At 50.5% G+C, this 20,188-nt stretch overlaps 1 protein-coding gene across 10 annotated transcripts in view; it reads left to right on the forward strand.

Moving 5' to 3' along the window:
• Positions 1 to 20,188, forward strand: part of BRF1 (BRF1 general transcription factor IIIB subunit) — a 70,345-nt gene that overhangs the window by 22,522 nt on the left and 27,635 nt on the right. For 6 of the 10 annotated variants that reach the window (XM_087447806.1, XM_087447801.1, XM_087447802.1 and 3 more), the window contains 2 exons: positions 4,904 to 5,077; positions 19,434 to 19,465. The exons of 1 other annotated variant lie outside the window; for it this stretch is intronic. In XM_087447806.1, the coding sequence (XP_087303932.1) occupies positions 4,984 to 5,077; positions 19,434 to 19,465 (126 nt within the window). In that variant the 5' untranslated portion in view covers positions 4,904 to 4,983. Of the gene's footprint in view, positions 1 to 4,903; positions 5,078 to 5,235; positions 15,151 to 19,433; positions 19,466 to 20,188 lie in introns of those variants that run through there. 3 more of the 10 variants (XM_087447810.1, XM_087447807.1, XM_087447809.1) reach the window with 3 other exon arrangements.

Below are 20,188 nucleotides of genomic sequence, written 5' to 3' on the forward strand. Positions count from 1 at the left end.
AGTTTGGTGATTCTGTATGATCGTTTTCTCTTTATTTATCATTTGTGTCTGTGTTCTGATTATTTGTTTAGTTGTTACCATGAGGTTTGTGTAAAAAATCTAGTAGATGAGATAGTCCATTTTCTGATAGCCTCATATTTCCTTAGTCTAAGCAGGTTCCATGCCTTTCCTCTTCCCCTTCTAAGTTATTGTCACAACTTATTCCATTTTGTGATGTGAATTTGTGGTTAAAATGACGAGATTATAGTTATTCTTGATCTTTTCCTTCCTTTTATCTTTAATGTTATAATTAAGTGTTTGCTAACCTGTTCTGATAGAAAGCTGCAATTTTCTGACTTTGTCTGCCTATTTATCTCCTTGCTGAAGGCTTTGTAAAAACCCTTTCTTTTTTTTACAGGTATGAGGGCCTTCTTGATCATTTCTTGTGTGTGGGGGTGGGTCTTGTGGCAATGAACTCCCTCAGCTTTTGTTTATTTGGGAAGATTTTAATTCTCCATCATATCTGAAGGATAGTTTCACTGGATAGAGTATTCTTGGGTGAAAGTTTTTGTCTTTCAGAATTTTTAATATATCCTTTCACTCTCTCCTACCCTGTAAGGTTTCTGCTGAGAAATCCACTGAAAGCCTTATAGGGGTTCCTTTGTAAGTTATTTTCTTCTGCCTTGCTGCCCTTAATATTTTTTCATTGTCATTGATTTTTGCCAGCTTTACTAGTATATGCTGTGGAGGAGATCTTTTTACAATGATGTAATTAGGAGTTCTATTAGCTTCATTTACATCTAATTCCAGCTCCTTCCCCAGGTTTGGGAAGTTCTCAGCTATTATTTCTTTGAACAAGCTCTCTGCTCCTTTTTCCCTCTGGAATACCTATAATCCTTATGTTGCATTTCCTAATTGAGTCAGACATTTCTCAGGGAATTTCTTCATTTCTTTTTTAGTCTTAGTTCTCTCTCCTCCTTCATCTGAAGCATTTCTATATGTCTGTCTTCCAAATTGCTAATTTTGTCCTCCATAGTATCAGCTCTGTTATTCAAGGACTCCAGAGTTTTCTTTATCTCATTCATTATGGTTTTCATCTTCTACATTTCTGATTAGTTTTTCTTTATGGTTTCAATCTCTTTTGTGAAGAATTCCCTCTGTTCATTAATTTTATTCCTAATTTCATTGACCTGCCTGTCCGAATTTTCTTGTAACTCGTTGAGTTTTTTTATGATAACTATTTTGAGTTCTGTATCATTTAGATTGTAAATTTCTCTGCCTTCAGGATTGATTTTTGGGTGCTTGTCATTTTCTTTCTGGTCTGGACTATTAAGATACCTCTGCTATTTGATGGGGTAGATTTGTGCCTTCGCATAGTGATAGTATCTGGTCACAGATTCCCCCTGCCGCCACTGGGGATGGGCAGGAGCTTTGTATTCTCAGCCTGCCATGATCACTGGCTTCTGTGCCACTCCTTTGGAATATGTGCTGTTGGCCCATCTGCAATTGCGTGCTTACCACTGCTGCTTTACAAATGTATGTGCATGCACTCTGGGGAGGTGCCTTCCTCTGGCTGACTGGCCAAGCTGGTGCGCTGGGCGGGTTGAGGGGCACTTTCTTTTGCGTGTGCAATCCTGGGGGCGTTCTCGCTCTGCCCTTGCTATCTGCCCTCCTGGGGTGCTGGCTTGATGAAGACACCCCCAGTTGCTCAGCCTCCTCTGTGTGGAGCTTTCCCATGGGCTCTGAGGCAACTCGGAAAGCAAAGGCATTCCTTGGAGAGCTTCCCCTCCCCCTTCTCCTCTCAGAGGCATGCGTGATCCTGCACCCTAGCTCACTGCCAGGGAGGGAGAGGCGATCCCCTTACCTCCTTCCACTTTCTCCAGGGAGTCTAGAGCCTCCACCTTCAGGCATATGGCTGTGTGGGTCTTTCAGATGTCTGTCGTGTTGTGTGAATGTCCTCTGTTGGTTTATAAATGTCCTTTTCATTGTATCTTAGTGGGGAGAGACTAAGGGAAGAGCTCACTCCACCATGATGCTGATGTCACTCTCCCTGTTCGGTTATTTTTGAGTTTTATAAAAAGTTCAGTGATCATATTTTTAATTTTCAAGGACTGTGTCTTTTTAATTACAGCCTATTTATACTTTTCTATGAACTGATAGTTTTTCTAACATTTTGAGGATATAATGGGGCTCTGAAAGCTTTCTTCTGTTAGCAGTCTGCTTGTTGAGCTTTCCCATCACATTTCTGTTTTTTGCAGAGGTAGGATGATTCTTAGTTGTTTGTTCATGTTTATATGAATGCGAGTCTTAAATTGAACCCTTTACTCTGTAGCCCACACAGGGCACCTGTCGGCTTCTGGCTGCCCCCAGATCAGATCACAAGGAGTGGCTTCCTGTGTGGCCAGGCGGGGACAGATGTGACATGTGGCCCTGTTGATGTACCTGAGTCTCCAGGCCAGGCCAGCTGCACTGCCCAGCTGGCGTTGTGAAGGTCCTCCTGGCCTAGAGGAGGCTTCCAGGGGGAGCCCTGTGGCTTGGGGGCTTTTGTGTGGATCAGAGGATCTGCAGATTCTTGAGCAGTGTGAGTTACAGCCGTCCTTCCTCACATTCCCTGGGGCACTTGCCCTGCCGAGCACTGCCTGTATTTGTTTTCACGCTTGCTGTGCTCATGCCATAAGCCTGGAAGGATGCTGTTCAGCCACCTCTCAAATGGAAAGACAGGCCTTATTTTTACAAAATGTCGAAATTCTGAAGGTACCTCTGTGCTGATGCATTTACTTTTAGCATTCATTTATTGGGAGGAAGCCTCAGGAGAGTCAGCTATGGTTAGTTACTTAGGAATTGGTTCTACATCAATTTGTGTTTATTAATAACATCTTAGTACATTCAAAAACTGCACACATGCCTGTGTCATGATTTCTTCAGTCCACTGGTTGTACTTGCTGAAATAGCATGAATTTGGGGGGATGGGGAGTAACTGCTGATGGGTACAGTGTTTCTTTCTGGGATGATGAAAATGTACTAAATTGTGGTAATTGTCAAACAGCTCTGAATATACTAAAATCATTGAATTGTACAATTTAAGTGGGTAAATTGTGCAGTATGTGAATTATAGTATAATAAAGGTATTGTAAAATAACTTATTGCAATAATTCTAAGCCCCTCAAACCTCTGGGGAACCCCAGCCTGTGGGTTTGGGGGTTGGGGTGGGTCCCAGCCTCGGGTCAGCGCCCTCTGGGGACCACCTCTCTCTCACCTTTTGTTACGGGAGTTCTCAAACATGCACCAAGGAGCTGGTAGGGAGCAAGCACCCAGCGATAGTGTGTCTCCCATCAGAACCTCATTAGACTGTGGGGGTGGCTGTGTTCATCTGTCTGACATGCTGAGCATGTGGTGCTGATGGGGAGGCAGCGATTGGCTCTGTTGTCTTTCTGTCCAGTCGGTCAGGATCTTGGCTCTGCCTAGGCCCCAGCTCTGGGGACAGTGACCCTGATTCTGCATCGGTTCAGCCCAACTGGAGGCCTCAGAGCTGCATGGGCTCCGGGCAGGCCCCATTGGGTGCTTGAGGCAGCAGAGCTGCAGCAGGTCGGGGGAGCTCTGTGGGTGTGCTGACCACCAGGTCCCTGAGGTAGAGTCAGGCTTGTCCCCAGCTGTCAGACCACACACCGACTGCCGGTTCCTCGGGGCACTGGCTCCCTGGGTGCCCATCTTTGGCTGATGGTCATTGTTAGCAGCGTGTGTGGGGTGGGCAGGCCAGACCGTGAGCCAGATGAGACTGGAGGAGACCATACAGCCCTCGCCTACCCCAGCCCACGTCCTTGTCAAAGAAAGCAGGGAATCGGCTCTTAGCTTTTTGTGAACGAAGCAGGGGTCCTTGGCTTCTTTCCCTGGCCTGGTCTAGGGTGCCTTTGCTGGAAGAGAGAGGATGCTGGCTGGAACTGGGAGTCTGTGGTGGGATCCATCCACCCGCCGTGCCGACACAGCAGACGGAAGTGGGGATATGAGGTGGGCCCAGAGTGGTGCTGTAAACAGCTCTTGCCTCTCCAGCTCTCACCAGTGTTCTTGCTGTGGCCCCTGGGCAGCTTTGTTCTGCGCTGTGTACCACGTGGCCCACTGTACTCCTGAGGGGGGGGCAGCATGTCTGCTTTCTCTCTTGCTGCTGTCTTTTGGCCCATAGCTTATGGGATGGGCTTGCTCCAGGAAGATGTGTGTGTGAGATATGTCCTGGGGCCAGCTGACATCCTGGCCACCTGAGGGCCTGGCGCCCCCTCCCTCCGTGAAAGAGCTGGGGTGGCACGTGCCCTTGCCAGGATGGTGCATAGTAGGCTGGAACAATGCCTTCCTCTCTGAGCCTGGAACCTGTCCAGGCAGCGGCTCTTGGAGGAGAGGCTGGTGTGGGGGCCTGCTGGCTGGGGCAGACAGGGTGCTGCAAGGAAGGCTGGGCAGGCATAACCCAGCTCTCTGGCTGTTGGAGCAGGAGGCGGAGACTGGGGCACACAGCTGTGGGGCATGTGTCCCCTGGCAGGAGGCTGTGTCTGTGGAGACATTGCTTAGTAGTGGAGAGTAGCAGCAGGCTGGCCAGCCCAGACAGCCTTTTCTGGATACCTTGGGCTCGGGGGTCCTTGAGAGAGACACACGCACCACACTACCCATGCCCACCCGGGGCTGGAACTAATGCCGTTCAACGAGAAGAGAGTTGCATGCGCCTGAAAATCATAGGACATTCTCACCCAGTGTCCATACATAAAATTTTACTGGAACACATGCAAAAAGTGAACTTAAAAACATGAAAGGCAAAGGGCAAACCTCTATTCTTAGTCTTAAATTGCTGAGGCAGTCATGTGACACTTTTATTTATTTTTAACAAAGTTGTCAGTTAATGGACAGTTGGGAATCCGCGGTAACGTTTCGTGTTGTGTCCTAGGGAGGCGTCAGATCCATCACCTGGGGAACCAGCTGCAGCTGAACCAACACTGCCTGGACACAGCCTTCAATTTCTTCAAGATGGCCGTGAGCAAGCACCTGACCCGCGGCCGGAAAATGGCCCATGTGATCGCGGCCTGCCTCTACCTGGTGTGCCGGACGGAAGGCACACCACGTATCCTTTGGTTCCGGGGCCTCTTGGAGTACCCCTGTCTTGGCTCTTGGTCGGCCTCCCTCCTATCTTGGGCTCGGTCACTACAATAACTTGGTGTTTGTGTTTAGTTGCAGCACCTTGTTGGATTAACGGTCAGGGTGAGTGCAGGGCTTTCTGGACTTGAGGTAGCCTTCCACCGATGTAGGAGCTGTGGAGCTGGGCACCCGCCCCTCCTCGGCCCTTGGGGAGGACGGAGTGGGCACTGTGCCGGCCGCTCTTCAGCATCTTCCCGTGGTTGTCCGGTTGTAGGCAGGCCGGTGTCCTGCAGTGCGGGTGGGTGGCTGTGCAGAGGCCTGCTGACTTCCCCCCCATCCGCCAGCCTCCCCTTCTCTGAGAGGACTGTGGTCTGCCCTCTTCTTGTGCTTAGATGGCTGTGCATGCATGATGAGCATGGCCTGCGCTCCCCACTGCCCTGCAGATGTTCACGTGCATCCAGAATTCTGTCCATTGCACCTTCCTGAAGAAATCCTTCCGGGGCTTTCTGGCCCTCCACTTTGGCCGTCTGCACCCGAGAACATCTGAACATGGTCTTCCTGCCACCCTCACTCTTGGGGAAAGCCTGGTGGAATTCCAGGTTGCAGACTGGTTCCCCAGAATTTGGAGGGCGGTGCCTCCCAAGTTCCAGTCCAGCATTTCTGTGCCCTGATTCCCAGTCCTGCGTCTGTGACGGAGGGCTGTTCTCAGGGGCCTGTAGTGCCTCCCTCTGTTCTCACTCGGTCTCCCCGTGCTGAGGACCCACAAGCCTTCCGTCCACAGCTTCCGAAGCCGCTCTGGTTTCTCCCTCTGTGTGTCGTGTCCACTCTGCTGCCCCACTGACCTGCCTCCTGTCTTTTCCTTCCTCTTCTGCATGATTTATCTCTTGCCTTGGGGGAAGGCCTAAACATAATCTTTCAATGAGGTCTTTGTTTCTGTTGTCATGTTTTTAATTCGAAGAGCTCTTTGTGTTCTCTGAATGCTTCCTTTTTGTGAAATCCCATTGTGTGTGGATGTGGTGTCTTCTCATCTCTTGTTGGAAGCAGCCATCGTCTCTGAGCTCTCTTTTCCCGTGGTCTGTTGGTCTGTTGCAGGCTTTCCTCGCTGGCAGGTGGCCTTGGCTGTCTGCTCCTGTTTAAGTGGGGAGCGCCAGGAGGGTCCTGGAGACAGTGTGCATGGGTGGGTGTGTGTCGACCTTCAGTATCCGAGTCTTTCATTAAAATGTCTTTTTAAAATCTTGAAGTTTATCATTTTAGCATAAGTGTGTCTAAAGCACACGTATGCTTTAAGTGCTGACGTCTACCACGCAGGTTAACGATAGAGCCCACCTTGTGGCTCACATCTCAGCCCTCCTTCTGCCAGAGTTGCCACCGCCCAGGGTTGTGTCAGTTGCCACCTGGCCTTTCTTTATCCTCTGAGCGCCCATGGGTGTCCTGGAACAGTGAGAGGCCTGCCTTGCCTTGCTCTAAGGAGGACTGTGTCACGCCGGAGGAGGGCCCTGCAGGGTGGGCACACAGAGCTCGGGGTCAGGGTCTGGCCCTGCCCCCTGAGAGTTTACAGGAGCCGCTGGAGCTGTTGGGGCCGTTACAGGATGCAGGTATGCAGGCCAGGCTCAGGAATGTGGCTGAAGCATGAGGGGGTGAGCTGCTTCTGCCCCTGCCGGAGCCCCCCTGCACTCCCAGTGGGTCAGAGCAGATGCTCCTGTGGGGAGAAGGGGCGGGAACCTCGTCATGAGGTGGTGCAGACAAGTTAGACAGACAAGTCCGTGCCTTGTGCTCTGCAGGTGGGAAGGAGAGCGGCACAGCCCCTGCAGACAAATCGGGTACCCTGGGCCCGGGAGGCCCACTCCTCCTGTCTGCCGAGAAAGGCATGGATGTCTGCACACACACTTGTGCGTGACATTCGTATTCCCAGCAGCACCAGGCACTCTCGCCAAAGGTGGAAGCAACCAGACATCCCCTGCTGATGAGTGGGGGCACAGTGGGCGCATCCACACAGTGGGCTGTCACTCAGCCACAGAAAGGGACCAGGTAGTGGGTGAACCTCGGAAACGTGACGCTCATGAAGGAAGCCGGGCACAGAAGGCCACGCGTTGTGTGATTCCTTTTGTACAAAATGCCCAGAACAGGGGAATCCACAGAGACAGAAAGCACATCAGTGGTTGCCAGGGGCTGGGGGAGGTGATAGCTGAAGGGCTGGGGTTTGTTTTTGATGATAAAAATGTTCTAAAATTAGATATAGTGATGGTTGCACCACTCTGTAAATAGACTAAGAACCATTGGACTGCACACCTTGAGCAAGTGAATTTGTGGCAGTAACTTTGACCTCATAAAGCTATTAAATATGAGATGGCAGGTTGTGGGGAGGCCAGCGGCCGGCCCCTGGGCCTGTGAGTGGTCCCCTCAGCAGCCTCGCCCCAGGCCAGCTTCAGGATGGCTGCTTTTGGGAAGGCAGGTGGGGGTGCAGGTGTGACACGGTCCTTTCTGTCCTCCTCTGGTTGCTAGCACCACCAACCCCCCCTCACCCAGCCAGGGTCCCCAGACTCATCTGGGACATGCCTGGGCTCTCACCTCCCCTCTCTCGTTCCTTCCCCTTTGCCCTCCCTGCCACCCTGGCTTGGCTCTGCGGTCCCTGTCCTGGTGCTGCCTCCTTTCCTTCTACATAAACTCCAAGCCCCTGGAGTGCACGCGAAGGCCCTGCTCTCTTCTCCTTGTCTTGGACTGCCTGCAGCGCCCCCAGTGTCTCCACCGCCCCCCTGGGTATGCCAGGCCTTACACGCAGCACCCCTACTCCCCGACTCACAGAGGGGTCTCACGCGTGTGAGGGGCAGGCTGGGAAGAGACTTGCTCTCCAGACCTTCTGTCCCTGGGCCACGGCAGGCGTCATTGCCAGGCAGGTGACCCGGGCCAGTGTGTTTCCCTAAGAGCCATATGTCCAGATTCGTTAGTGCAGCCTTTTGTGACACAGGCAGCAGTGGGAGGTGCGTTTTTGCCCACAGCTGGTTTTAAGTCTTTGTTATTTATTGGGTTTTTGCTGAGCTGCCAGCAGGCCTGTGTGTGAGCAGGTGAGTCGAAGCCAGGAAGCTGGTGTTACCTGTCATCCCTGCAGGAGCCCTGGGCAGGGACACAGGTCTGCAGAGTGCTCCCATGGCTGACTGGCTGCGGCCTGCCTGCCGCTGCCTTCAGACCCTTCTCCTCTCCCAGGCTTCTGACTGTGCATTCACACCTGCGAGGGCTTGTTAACAGCAGGTTCTGGTTCACAGGTCTGGGGTGGGCTTCCAGAGTCTGAGCTTCTGCCCCTCCAGCCACCCCTTCAGCGTGTCCCTCTCCTCAGGTTCAGCTGAGGACCTTGTTTCTCACAGCGCAGTCGGGGACCCTCCCTCCTCCTGCCACCAGGCTCCCCAGGCCACATTTACCCGCTTCTCTCTGCTCCCCTCTGCTCACCTCCCCAGGGACAACCAAGGAGTTAAAAATGTTTTTGAATAGACTTTATTTTTCAGAGCAGTTTCAGGTTCACAGCACAATTGAGAGGAAGGTACAGCAGTTTCCCATATCCGCACCCCCCCACACACAGCCTCCCCCTTGTCAACATCCCCCACCAGAGTAGGGCGTTGTTACAACTGAGGAGCCTATGGTGACCATCGTCATCACCCAGACCCTGTGGTTTACACTGGGGTTCACTCTTGGGGTTGTACGTTCTGTGGGTTTGGCACATGTGTAATGACGTGTGTCCATCGTCATGGCACCACACAGAGAGTACGTGGTCAAGAGAAGGCCTCAGGATGGCTGGTTAGCGTCTGTCAGGTACCCAGCATCACTGGGCAGAATGAAGTTGCAAGTTCAAACCCACAACAGGCTGGAGTGGCGATGACTGCCTGTAGCCGGTGTTGGCCAGCCTGGGCCCCTGGAGCTCTGGAACTCCTGCCTGCCAGGGTCCAGTGACGCTTGGCGTGTGCACACCCTGGGGTCCAGCAGTCCCACGCTGCTCTGCCGTAGCATCCAGGCCGTCAGCAGTGTGAGCAGGGTGGTGTCCGCACGGGAGATCGCCTCCCCCTCCTGGCTGCCTTCTGTCCCTCGAGGGCATCTTTTGATGAACGTAGTTCTTAATTTTAATGAAGTCCAATTTATCTGTCTTCTCCTTTATGGTTAATGCTTTTGCACCCCACTGAGGAAATCTTTCTCTGCCCTAAGTCATGGAAATACTCTCCTATGTTCCCTTCTAGAAGCTTTTGGTTTTACATTTCCCATTGGAGTTTAGGATTTTGGAAGAGTTGGTTTGTGTGTCTGTTGTGAGGAAAGGGCCAGAGTTTGCTTCTTCCCACTGGGTGTCCCGGTGACCAGGAGCCGTCTGCTGAAGACCCTCCCTCCCAGTGCGCTTCTGGCACCGCTGTTGCGAACCCCGTACATGTGGATCTGGTGCTGGCGTCTCTGACCCCTTCTCTTGGTCTGTTTGCCTGTCCTTGTGCCAAGACCAGACTGCAGTTGTCCCTTGGTCTCCGCAATAGATTGGTTCCAGGACCCCCCACCTCACCTCTGGGGATACCAAAATCCTCGGATGCTCAAGCCCCTTACATAAAACGGTGTAGTATTTGCATATAACTTACGCACATCCTCCGGTATACTTTAAATCATCTCTAGATTACTTATAATAACTAATAGAATGTAAACGCTGTGTAAAGCGTTGTTATACTGTATTGTTTAGGGAATGATGACAAGAAAAAAGTCTGTACATGTTCAGTACAGATGGAACCATCACAGGCCTTTCCATCTGCGGTTGGTTGAATCCAGGGATGCGGAACCGCAGATGTGGAGGGCCGACTATTTTAAGAACAGTGGTTTGTAGTATGTCTCGAGATCTGTAGCACGAGACCTCAAACTCCAGCTGTTCTGCCTCAGGGATGTCCGGGCTGTTCTTGGGCCTCTGTTTTTCTGTATAAATTTTTGAATCAGATTGTCCATTTCTGTAAAAAGCTTTCTGGGATTTGGATTGGGGTTTATGGATCAGTGTGGGGAACATCAACGTTCATTTAACAGTATTGGCTCTTCCAGTCAATGAATATCCCTAATTTCTTCAGGTGTTTACTTTCTCTCAGGGATATTTCGTTATCTTTGACGAGGAGGTCGTACCCATCCTTCCTTAGATCTGTTCCCAGGTATTTGTTTGGAGCTAGTGTAAATGGTCTCTTTCATCACCAATGTATAGAACTACAGTTCAGTTTTGTATGTTGATGATATATCCAATAATACAAAATTCCATTCTTAATCTCACTACATGAACTTTGGAATCTCTTTTTTTTGTTTTTTTTTTAATTTTTATTTATTTATTTATTTATTTGTGAGGAAGATCAGCCCTGAGCTAACATCCGAGCTAATCCTCCTCTGTTTGCTGAGGAAGACCAGCTCTGAGCTAACATCTATTGCCAATCCTCCTCCCTTTTTCTTCCCCAAAGCCCCAGTAGATAGTTGTATGTCATAGTTGCACATCCTTTTAGTTGCCGTATGTGGGACACGGCCTCAGCATGGCCGGAGAAGCAGTGCGTCGGTGCGCGCCCGGGATCCGAACCCGGGCCGCCGGTAGCGGAGCGTGCGCACTTAACCGCTAAGCCACGGGGCCGGCCCTCTTGTTTTGTTTTTAATGCACAAAGTTGTGTCTGCTGCTAGTGTAAGTTCTTCCTTCTGATCCGTACACCTGCCATCTGTCTTTCTGGCCTGTGGCAGCCCGCGTGGTGGTGACAGTGGTGAGGGTGGCGCCCTTGGCTCTTTGCTCGTCTCTGGAGGGAAGTTTTCACCGCTTCGCCTTAGATGTCTGTGGTAGGGTTTTGTAGATGCCCTTCATCAGGGTGAGGATGTTTCCTTTTTCCCAGTTGCCACAAGCTTTTATCAGGAAGGGCAGTGAATCTTGTGTCTGTGTTGGTGTGATCATCATGTGGGTTTTTATTGTTTACTGATGTGAAATGCACTGACTACTTTTTAAAGGTTAAACCAACCTTGCTTACCCAGACTTGGTCATGACAGGTTATCCTTTTTAGGTATTGCTGGCTTTTCTTTGCTAATATTTGTGTAGGAAGTTTTGTGGTTGGTCTGTTTTTCTTCTTCTTGTAATGTCCTTGTCAAGTCCATTTGTCGCAGTCAGACTCACCTCCTGACAGCTGGGGGATGTCCCCTCATGCTACATGTCTGGGCAGTCTGGGGTGATTGGGACCATTTTTTCTTTAAATGTTTGGGAAAAATCACTGTGAAACCATCTGGGCCTTTAGCTTTCTTTGCGGAAAGGTCATAATTAGGGATTCTATTTCTATAACAGATGTAGAACTATCCAGACTTTCTGCTTCTTTTTCCAGTTTTGGTAAGTTGTATTTTGCAAGGCATTCATTTGGATCATTTCAGACACCCAACGTATTGGCATAAAGTTATTCTTAAAATTATTATCCTTTTAATGCCGTAACAGTTGTCCTGATGTCCCCTCTTTCATGTCTTATGTTGGTAATTTTACCTTTTTGTTTCTTTGATCATCCTGCGGGGGCGTTACCAGTTTTGAGGTCGTTTTTTCTTGGTAACAGCTTTATTGAGATATAGTTCACATACCATACAGTTCAACCATTAAAGTGTGCAATTCAGTGGTTTTTAGTTATAGTCACGGAATTGTGCAGCCTCACCACAGTCAGTGCTAGAACATTTTCATCACCTCAGAGAAAACCCCGGCCCTCAAGCCTGCACCTCCCAGGCCCCCAGCTCTCAGCACCAGCAGGCTGTCTTCTGTCTCTCTGTTTGTTCTGGACATTTCTTTTTTATTTTTTTTTGAGGAAGATCGGCCCTGAGCTAACATTTGCCAATCCTCTTTTTTTTTTTTTTGCTGAGGAAGACTGGCCCAGGGCTAACATCCATGCCCATCTTCCTCCACTTTGTATGGGACGACGCCACAGCATGGCTTGACAAGCGGTGCATTGGTGCGCACCCGGGATCCGAACCGGCGAACCCCGGGCTGCCGCAGCGGAGTGCGCGCACTTAACCACTTGCGCCACCGGCCGGCCCCTGTTCTGGGCATTTCATGTAAACGGAATCATCAGTGTGGCCTTGGTAACTATAGGTGTAACTTTTGAGGCCCTGTGGCCTGTTTTCTGGAGCAGTGGCGCCGTTTCCATTCCACCAGCAGTGCGTGAGGTTCTGGTTTCTCCGTGTCCTCGCCAGCACTCCGTCAGGCCTCATAAAGACCAGACTTTTGCTTTGTCTTTTATCTGTATTGTACATTTATTCTATATTTCATCAATTTCTTTTTATTATTTCTTTCCTTCTGTTTTCTTTGAGTTTAATTTACTATTTTTCCAGCTTCTCGAGATGCTTAGGTTCTTGATTTTAGTCTTTCTGGTTTTCCTCATATAAGCATTTGAGACACAGTTTCTCTCTAGGCAGGTTTTAGTTACATCACAGTTTTTTTGTTGTTGTTATTGTTTTTGTGAGGAAGATCAGCCCTGAGCTAACATCCATGTTAATCCTCCTCTTTTTGCTGAGGAAGACTGGCTCTGAGCTAACATCTATTGCCAAACCTCCTGATTTTTTTCCCCAAAGCCCCAGTAGATAGTTGTATGTCATAGTTGCACATCCTTCTAGTTGCTGTACCTGGGACGCGGCCTCAGCATGGCCGGAGAAGCAGTGCGTCGGTGAGGCCCGGGATCCAAACCCGGGCCACCAGTAGCGGAGTGCGTGCACTTAACCACTAAGCAACGGGGCCGGCCCGCACATCACAGTTTTGGTGTGTCATATTTTTATTATCATTCAGTGCAAAATATTTTCTAATTTCCATTGTTGTTCTGTTGATGCAAATAATCTATAACCAATCTATAAATCTAAATTGGGGTGAGTTTTATTGTGAGCGAGGTCTAAGGACTATATAGCCCAGGGCCTTTCTTCCTCAAGGAAGGCAGGACACCAAAGAAGTGGAGTGTACAGAGTGGTTATATACCATCTTGGAACAAAGAGCACACATCACATATGACAGGAACGTCTCTTCTACAACAGTCATGAGATACTTAGCTGGCACAGCAGGTCCGTGTTCAGTGGGTCAGTGGTCACAAGGTGAGCACAGCAGGTTGGTAATTAATCCTTAGTTTCTGGGAAGAGATGTTTATCCTCAAAGAAATGCCAATATTGGGGGGGAGTTACATCCCTATCTTTAGGGGCATCATTCTTGTCTTTGGGACATAGTAAATGTTTAAAGCAGACGTACAATGCATGCTTAAGAGGCCACGTTAGGCGCTTTTGGAAAAGGAAGATCAGGCTGAATTACTTTTAAACCAGATGGCTTCCTCATATGCTCCAATATATCCTATTGCTTTTCATTTATTTGTCACTTCTTAGATCCTGAGCCATTTATACGAGTATTGCTTATTTTGACAGAGTTGGGTTTCTGGTCATCCTGTTACCAGTCTCTTGTATAACTCTTCTGTACTCGGGGACATTCGCCAGGTGGTCCCTGGACTCCCGGTGCATGGAGATCAGATTTGCAGCCCAGCAGAGGGTCTGTTTTGGTCACTGTGCCACGTGTGGCTGTTGGGCGGAGTGTTCTCTAAATGTCACTTAGGTCAGGTTGGTTCGTCGTGTTCAGATCGCCCTGTGCTTGTTCTGAAAGAAGGTTAAATCCCCCACTGCGATGTGGGCTTGCCTCCTGTCCTTCTGCTTGCTCGATTTCCGTTATATTCTGAAGCCGTGTTATTGGGAGGACACAAAATCAGGACTGGGTATCGTCCCTGGGGAAATGACTCTTTTACCATTATGAAACGTTAAACGCTTTCCCTGGAAATTCTGCCGTGGTTGGTATTAGTGTAACTCTGCTGCTCTCTTTTGCTTATGTTTGCATGGTCTGTCTTTTTCCATCTTTTAAAATTTAGTCCTTCTTCAAATATTTAAAATGTGTCTCTTATAAGCAGCATATAATTGTGGTTTTTTATTTTTTGTGAGGAAGATCAGCCCTGAGCTAACATCCATGCCAATCCTCCTCTTTTTGCTGAGGAAGACCGGCTTTGAGCTAACATCTATTGCCAATCCTCCTCCTTTTTTTTCCTTCCCCAAAGCCCCAGTAGATAGCTGTATGTCATAGTTGCACATCCTTCTAGTTGCTGTATGTGGGACGCGGCCTCGGCATGGCCGGAGAAGCGGTGCGTTGGTGCGCGCCCGGGATCTGACCCCGGGCGGCCAGTAGCGGAGCACACACGCTTAACTGATAAGCCACGGGGCCAGCCCCTAATTGTGTTTTTTTGTCTAACTTTTTATCCACTCTTAAAATATTTTTGTAAAGATTTTATTTATTTATTTATTTTTTCCCCCCAAAGCCCCAGTAGATAGTTGTGTGTCACAGCTGCACATCCTTCTAGTTGCTGTATGTGGGACACGGCCTCAGCATGGCCGGAGAAGCAGCGCGTCGGTGCGAGCCCGGGATCCGAACCCGGGTCGCCAGCAGTGGAGCGCGCTCACTTAACCACCAAGCCACGGGGCCGGCCCCTCCACTCTTAAAATATTTTTTACTGGAGGATTTTCCCCATTTAAACTTAACGTACTTATTGATGTACTTGAGTTTAATTCTAGCACCTTACTCTTTTCTACTTGTTCCGTTTGTTCTTTGTCCTCTCTCTTTCCTCCATCTCTTAGAGAAATCAGTGTTGTATTTGAACAAGCCCCATCGAGCCTGTCAGTCATACCTGTACTTAGGGTCACTATGGTGCTTAGCGGAGGTCACCCTGTGCCCTCGTGGGCAGGGTCCACTTTCAGCCAGCACGCGACGTGTCCCAGGTATCATCGTTACTGTGACTGTTACTGCTGCCGCTGGACCCATTCCCTTCGCTCACACGTACCCAGTTTGACCCTTTCCATTCCTGTATTTCTCTGCTTTCACCTGGGATCATTCTCCTTCTGTCTGAGGAACTACTGTTTGTATTTTTTTAGTATGTCTGCTGGAAAAAAATTCTCTCAGCTTTTGTTTGAATGAAAACATCTTTATTTTGTTTTCCTTTTGAAAGGTATTTTCGGGGTCTGAGGGCGTCGTGGTGCTGCGGCCGCCTGAGCTTGGGGGTGAGTGACCCACTCCAGGCTGTATCCAGGCTCCATCAGAGCGTGGCCTCACTGTGCCCTCCGCCCATACCTGCCGCAGAGGAGGGAGGAAGGCTTGAGCCCAGGAGTCCACCTCTCCTTTATGTCTTCAGATGTCGTACTGAAATGTGTGCTTCTGCAGGAACTGTGCTGTGCAGGGGCTCAGGGCAAGTGCTCTTAGAGCCTCTGCCTGAGGTGCTCAGTGTGTGCAGAGCACAGCCCCAGTGTGTGCAGGGAGCAGGCCCCTTGTGTGCAGGGAGCAGCCCCAGTGTATGCAGGAAACAGGCCCCACCTGTGCAGGTAACAGCCCCAGTGTGTGCAGGGAGCAGCCCCAGTGTGTGTGGGGAAGAGCCCCAGTGTGTGCAGGGAGCAGCCCCAGTGTGTACGGGGAGCAGGCCCCAGCGTGTGTGGGGAGCAGGCCCCCAGTGTGTGCGGGGAGCAGGCTCAGTGTGTGCGGGGAGCAGCCCAGTGCGTACAGGGACAGGGACTTCTCCCTTTGCCAGGCACAACTAGTGCTGCAGCAGGCATGGAGTGTTCTTTGGCCTTTGTCCTTGGGAGGGTGTGGCTGTGAGCTCCTGTTCTAAACAGAGCTGTGGGCGGGGCCTGTAACTGCAAAGTGGTGCTGGCTGCCTGGGGAAAGATTGGTCAGAGCAAGAGGGACCCGGCAGAAGGGGCTGTGGCGTTGGCCGATGGACGGGTGCCGGGCTGGTCATCCCTCTGGGAGCTCAAGGTTTCTGCTCCTTGGTGCTGACGGTCCTGTTGTTCTCGGGACTCACCCTCTCGTCCCTTTAGGCCTTGGGAATGGTGGTGTTGGCTCACGCTGTGGCTGCCCCGCTGGTTCCACATTCATTCATCTGCTAAAAGTGGCTTCCGTGCACACATACGACCTTTCAGACCCTCTGTTGGACTGGACGTGCAAGAGCAGTTTCTCTCTGTGAGCGCCTGAAGAAACACTTACGTGTGAGGCTGTGCAGAGAAATTCATGTTCTTTTTTGACCTTTAGTTTTGCCTTATTTAAATCTGTGTAAAGTTCTCCACTTACCAAGAATGCCAGACTTGAAATCAGGTCCTGTCTATGATTGCTCTCCCAGAAGCAAGAAGGTGCGAGTGGACACGTTCCCACTCCCCATGGTGCAGCGGACGCCCGGAACCATCCACACCCTTTCTCAAAACCCATTGAAGGTCTGTGGGTACCCTCATGCTTTGGTCTGTTTGGACTCGCAGGAATGTCCAGAATCTTCTGAAGGTGTTTTATCTGCCACTGGTCTTTTTGTTTATGCCCCTCTTCTGGGCCCGGTACTCAGAGTCGGTGTTCGGTGAGCAGAAGTGCCACCTACTAGAACATGGCAGGGACCAGGCCTTGGGCAGAGAGGCCTGGGCCAATGGAACAGATGTGCTCATGCCCGGACACCTTGCTCAGCGCCCCCAGGGCTTCAGACAGGTCTCATCCCCACTGACTTTTACATTATTCCAGCAAGTTCAGTGGTCTGGTGTCCCTGTGCCAAGAAGATTGGGAGAGGCTGGTTAGCAAAAAGGAGAGGCTGCTGGGAAGGATACAGGCCCACTGGCCAGGCTGTACAGAAGACTTTCTGAAGCCACCAGAAGATCCCCAGATGCCCATTAGTTGGGGGACCCACTGTGGGCCAGATCCCAAGGGTATTAGCAGGCTCTGGCCCAGGATGGGGCAGGAGGGGAGAGTGGACGCCTTGTCAGGGAAGCACGTAATTCAGATTGTCACTGCTCAGAGGGGGAGCTTGAGTTGTCTAGACAATGCCATGGAATGCTTCCTAGCAGAGCCGGTGAACATTGGAGCTAGGGCCCTGAAATTGTCGTTTCAAGGAGAGCAATCATTTTAACTTAGTTAAAAGTTGAATTCCCATCTCCTTTTTAAAATATACACACTTTCCTCATCATTTTATTATGAAAAATCTCAGGCACCTGGCAAAATTGAAAGAACTATGCAGGGACCACCACACCCCGCAGAGTTGGTTGGCCACACCCGGGGAATCCTTGCTCACCTGTTTCTCGCCCCCTCCCCTCCCTGCCATCCACCCCTCAGCCAGCTTCTTTTTTGGCACATTTCAAAGTAAGTTGCAGACATCTGCCCGCTCCCCCCCAAGCCTGTCAGAGGCAGATCATTAACTGACTAGATTTCAATATTCGTTTATGGCTCTTTTCTCCTTTTGAGGTACAGTTGGCATAGGACGGAATGCCCGAGTCTCACTCGTACCAGTCGGTGAGTTCAGACAGATGTGTGCGTCTGTGCAGCAGGTGTCCCATGAGGGTACAAGGCAATGCCATCACTGTGGCAGCGTCCCTGTGCCCCTTATGGTCAGGCCACCCACCCCAAAGGCACCCACTGTTCCAGTGATGCCAGTGGATTAGTTTTGCTTGTTTGGAACGTGCTATAAGGGAAGCATGCAGTGTGTACTCTTTTCTGGTCGCGTGCGTTTGCAATCCATCCATGTGGTGTGTGAGGAGCGCTCCGTGTCGAGACACGTGACCCATCAGGCTGGCGAGTAAATGCCCGAGTGGGAAAGCTGGTCAGAGGGTAGGTGTGCGTTTGGTTTTATGAGAAACTTGCAGTCTTTTCCCAGCCTGGCTGTTGTACATGCGACCGCCGGCAGAGGGTGTGAGCTGGGCCCATCCACGTCCTCGCCGGCGTTTGGTGCTGTGGAGGTATTGCTTTAGTTCGCCTTTCCGTGACAGCTAACAAGGGTGAGTTCTTTTTCATGTGCTTATGGCTCTTTGCTTCTCATCGTGAAGCATCTGTTCCAACTTTTGCCCATTTTTTGGCCTTTATTTTATCATTATTATTATTATTATTTTTTAAATAGACTTCATTTTTTAGAGCAGTTTTCGGTTTACAGAAAAATTGTGCAGAGTTCCATGTGCCCCACCACTCCCCACAGAGTCCCTATTAACACTTGGCATTGGTGTGCTGTCTGTTACCATTGATGGACCAGTACCAATATGTTATTATTAGCTGAAGTCCACAGTTGACATGAGGGCTGACTCTTGGTGGTGTAGGTGCCATGAGTGTGACCAGGGGACAAGGCCACGTGTCCGTGTGGTCTCATGTAGAGTATTTCCACGGCCCTGAAAATGCCCTGTGCTCCGCCTGTTCATCCTCCCCCACCCTACCCCTGACACCCATGGATCCTTTCCGTCTCCGTGGCTGGGCCTTTTCCAGAGTGTCATAGAGTTGGAATCACCCAGTGCGGAGCCTCTTGGTGTTGTTCGTTTTTTCTGTTGTCTGTCTGATGTCATGGTTTCCGTTCATTTATGTAGTGTGGCCTTCATTTCCTCTGACTTGACTTTCTTTTCTTTGTAGTCCTTCTCACTGGTTTGTCAGTCGGCCCTGCAGTGTGCTCTGTCTTCCTGTGGCTACACTCGCTGTGAGGGGCATGCCTTCAGAGACTGGGAAACTAGGTGCCTCTTATTCAGTGCCCTTGGAAGCATGTTTCGATGCCTGTGATCTCGTGTGAGGCTGTGGGATCAGGGACTTCCTTTCTCCTTGAAGTGTTGGGTCCCGGATTTTCCTTGGGACATCTGGTCTAGGTGCTGATTCAGCACCATCGGGATTCCTTTCTTTCTTACTTCTCAAAGCCCACAGCAGACCCATAAATGATACGAATTTTCACTTCCTTTGACAAGTCTACTCAGAGGCTCATATTTTATATTTTTGTGTATGTGTCTGGTGGAGTTTGGAATCACTTAGGACATATTCTGGTCACTATTTAATCATCTGCTGAGAGCGAGGACAGGTCCCATGCCACAGTGCCCACAGCTGTCCCCTTGAGCGCCAGCACCGTGGCAGTGCCTCCTCCCCATCAAGGATAGCCTAGTGTTCCTGTGTCTCCTCCAGGACCATGAGTCCTGAGGCAGAGGACACTGCCTGGCAGGCGCTCGTGGAATGGAGTGAGTGTTGTCATGCACTTCCGGGCTGTGCCAGGGGCAGATGACCCCTCGGTGCAGTGGACACCTGATTGGGCAGGGCCCACGCAGGGTGCGGGAGCCGCTCTGTGAAGGCAGTGTGCACTCTGAGGACCGTGTGGAAGGCCCCGCCCGCTGCTGTGCTCCCCTCGTCCTGGTCATGGTTCACAGGGTCTCCCAGAAGGTTCTGGTCAGCCCTGATGCTGCCGCCTCACTGTTCATTTGTGACCCCATGCTGAGCTTAGATTGACAGCAAGGTCCTGTTGCCAGCCTGTCAGGTAGCCGGAGCCCGTGGGCCTGGTGCGCATGCTCCTTGACTCCTCTCGCAGACATGCTCCTCGACCTCAGCGACCTGCTCCAGGTAGACCCATTTCCTTCCTGAGTCCCTCCCTGAGGAGGCTCTGATTGGGGCACGCGCCGCACACCACACTGCTCATGCTCCGGCCCCAGGGGGGAGGGTCCACAGGCTAAGGACACACAAGAGCATGGTCTCTGTTTTTTTTTTGTTTTTTTTTTTTTTTCCCCCCAAAGCCCCAGCAGATAGTTGTATGTCATAGCTGCACATCCTTCTAGTTGCTGTATGTGGGACGCGGCCTCAGCATGGCCGGAGAAGCGGTGCGTCGGTGCACGCCCGGGATCCGAACCCGGGCCGCCAGCAGCGGAGCGCGTGCACTTAACCGCTAAGCCACCGGGCTGGCCCCATGGTCTCTGTTTTAAAACTGGCAAACCAAGCTGGTGGGGAGGCACTGGACACAGGGTCACAGTGCTGTCCTGGGGCCCGGCAGCCCCAGCCTCAGAACCAGTGGAGAGACCCAGGTGAGCTTCGTCTGAGGCAAAAGAGAGTCTTTATTTTTTTGTTATTATTTTTTTTGTGAGGAAGATCAGCCCTGAGCTAACATCCATGCTAATCCTCTTCTTTTTGCTGAGGAAGACCAGCTCTGAGATAACATCTGTTGCCAAGAGGAGAGTCTTTAAAAGACAAAAAAAACAGGACTCACATGCATACATTTTAACAATATGAAAATTTATATTTACAGTCTATTTAAAGAAACTTGCTTTCTGGGTGCCAGGAAAGTATTTTTCT

Source organism: Ceratotherium simum, chromosome 24, assembly GCF_057802395.1.
Source record: "Ceratotherium simum simum isolate JZ-2026a chromosome 24, ASM5780239v1, whole genome shotgun sequence".
NCBI classification, from domain to species: domain Eukaryota; kingdom Metazoa; phylum Chordata; class Mammalia; order Perissodactyla; family Rhinocerotidae; genus Ceratotherium; species Ceratotherium simum.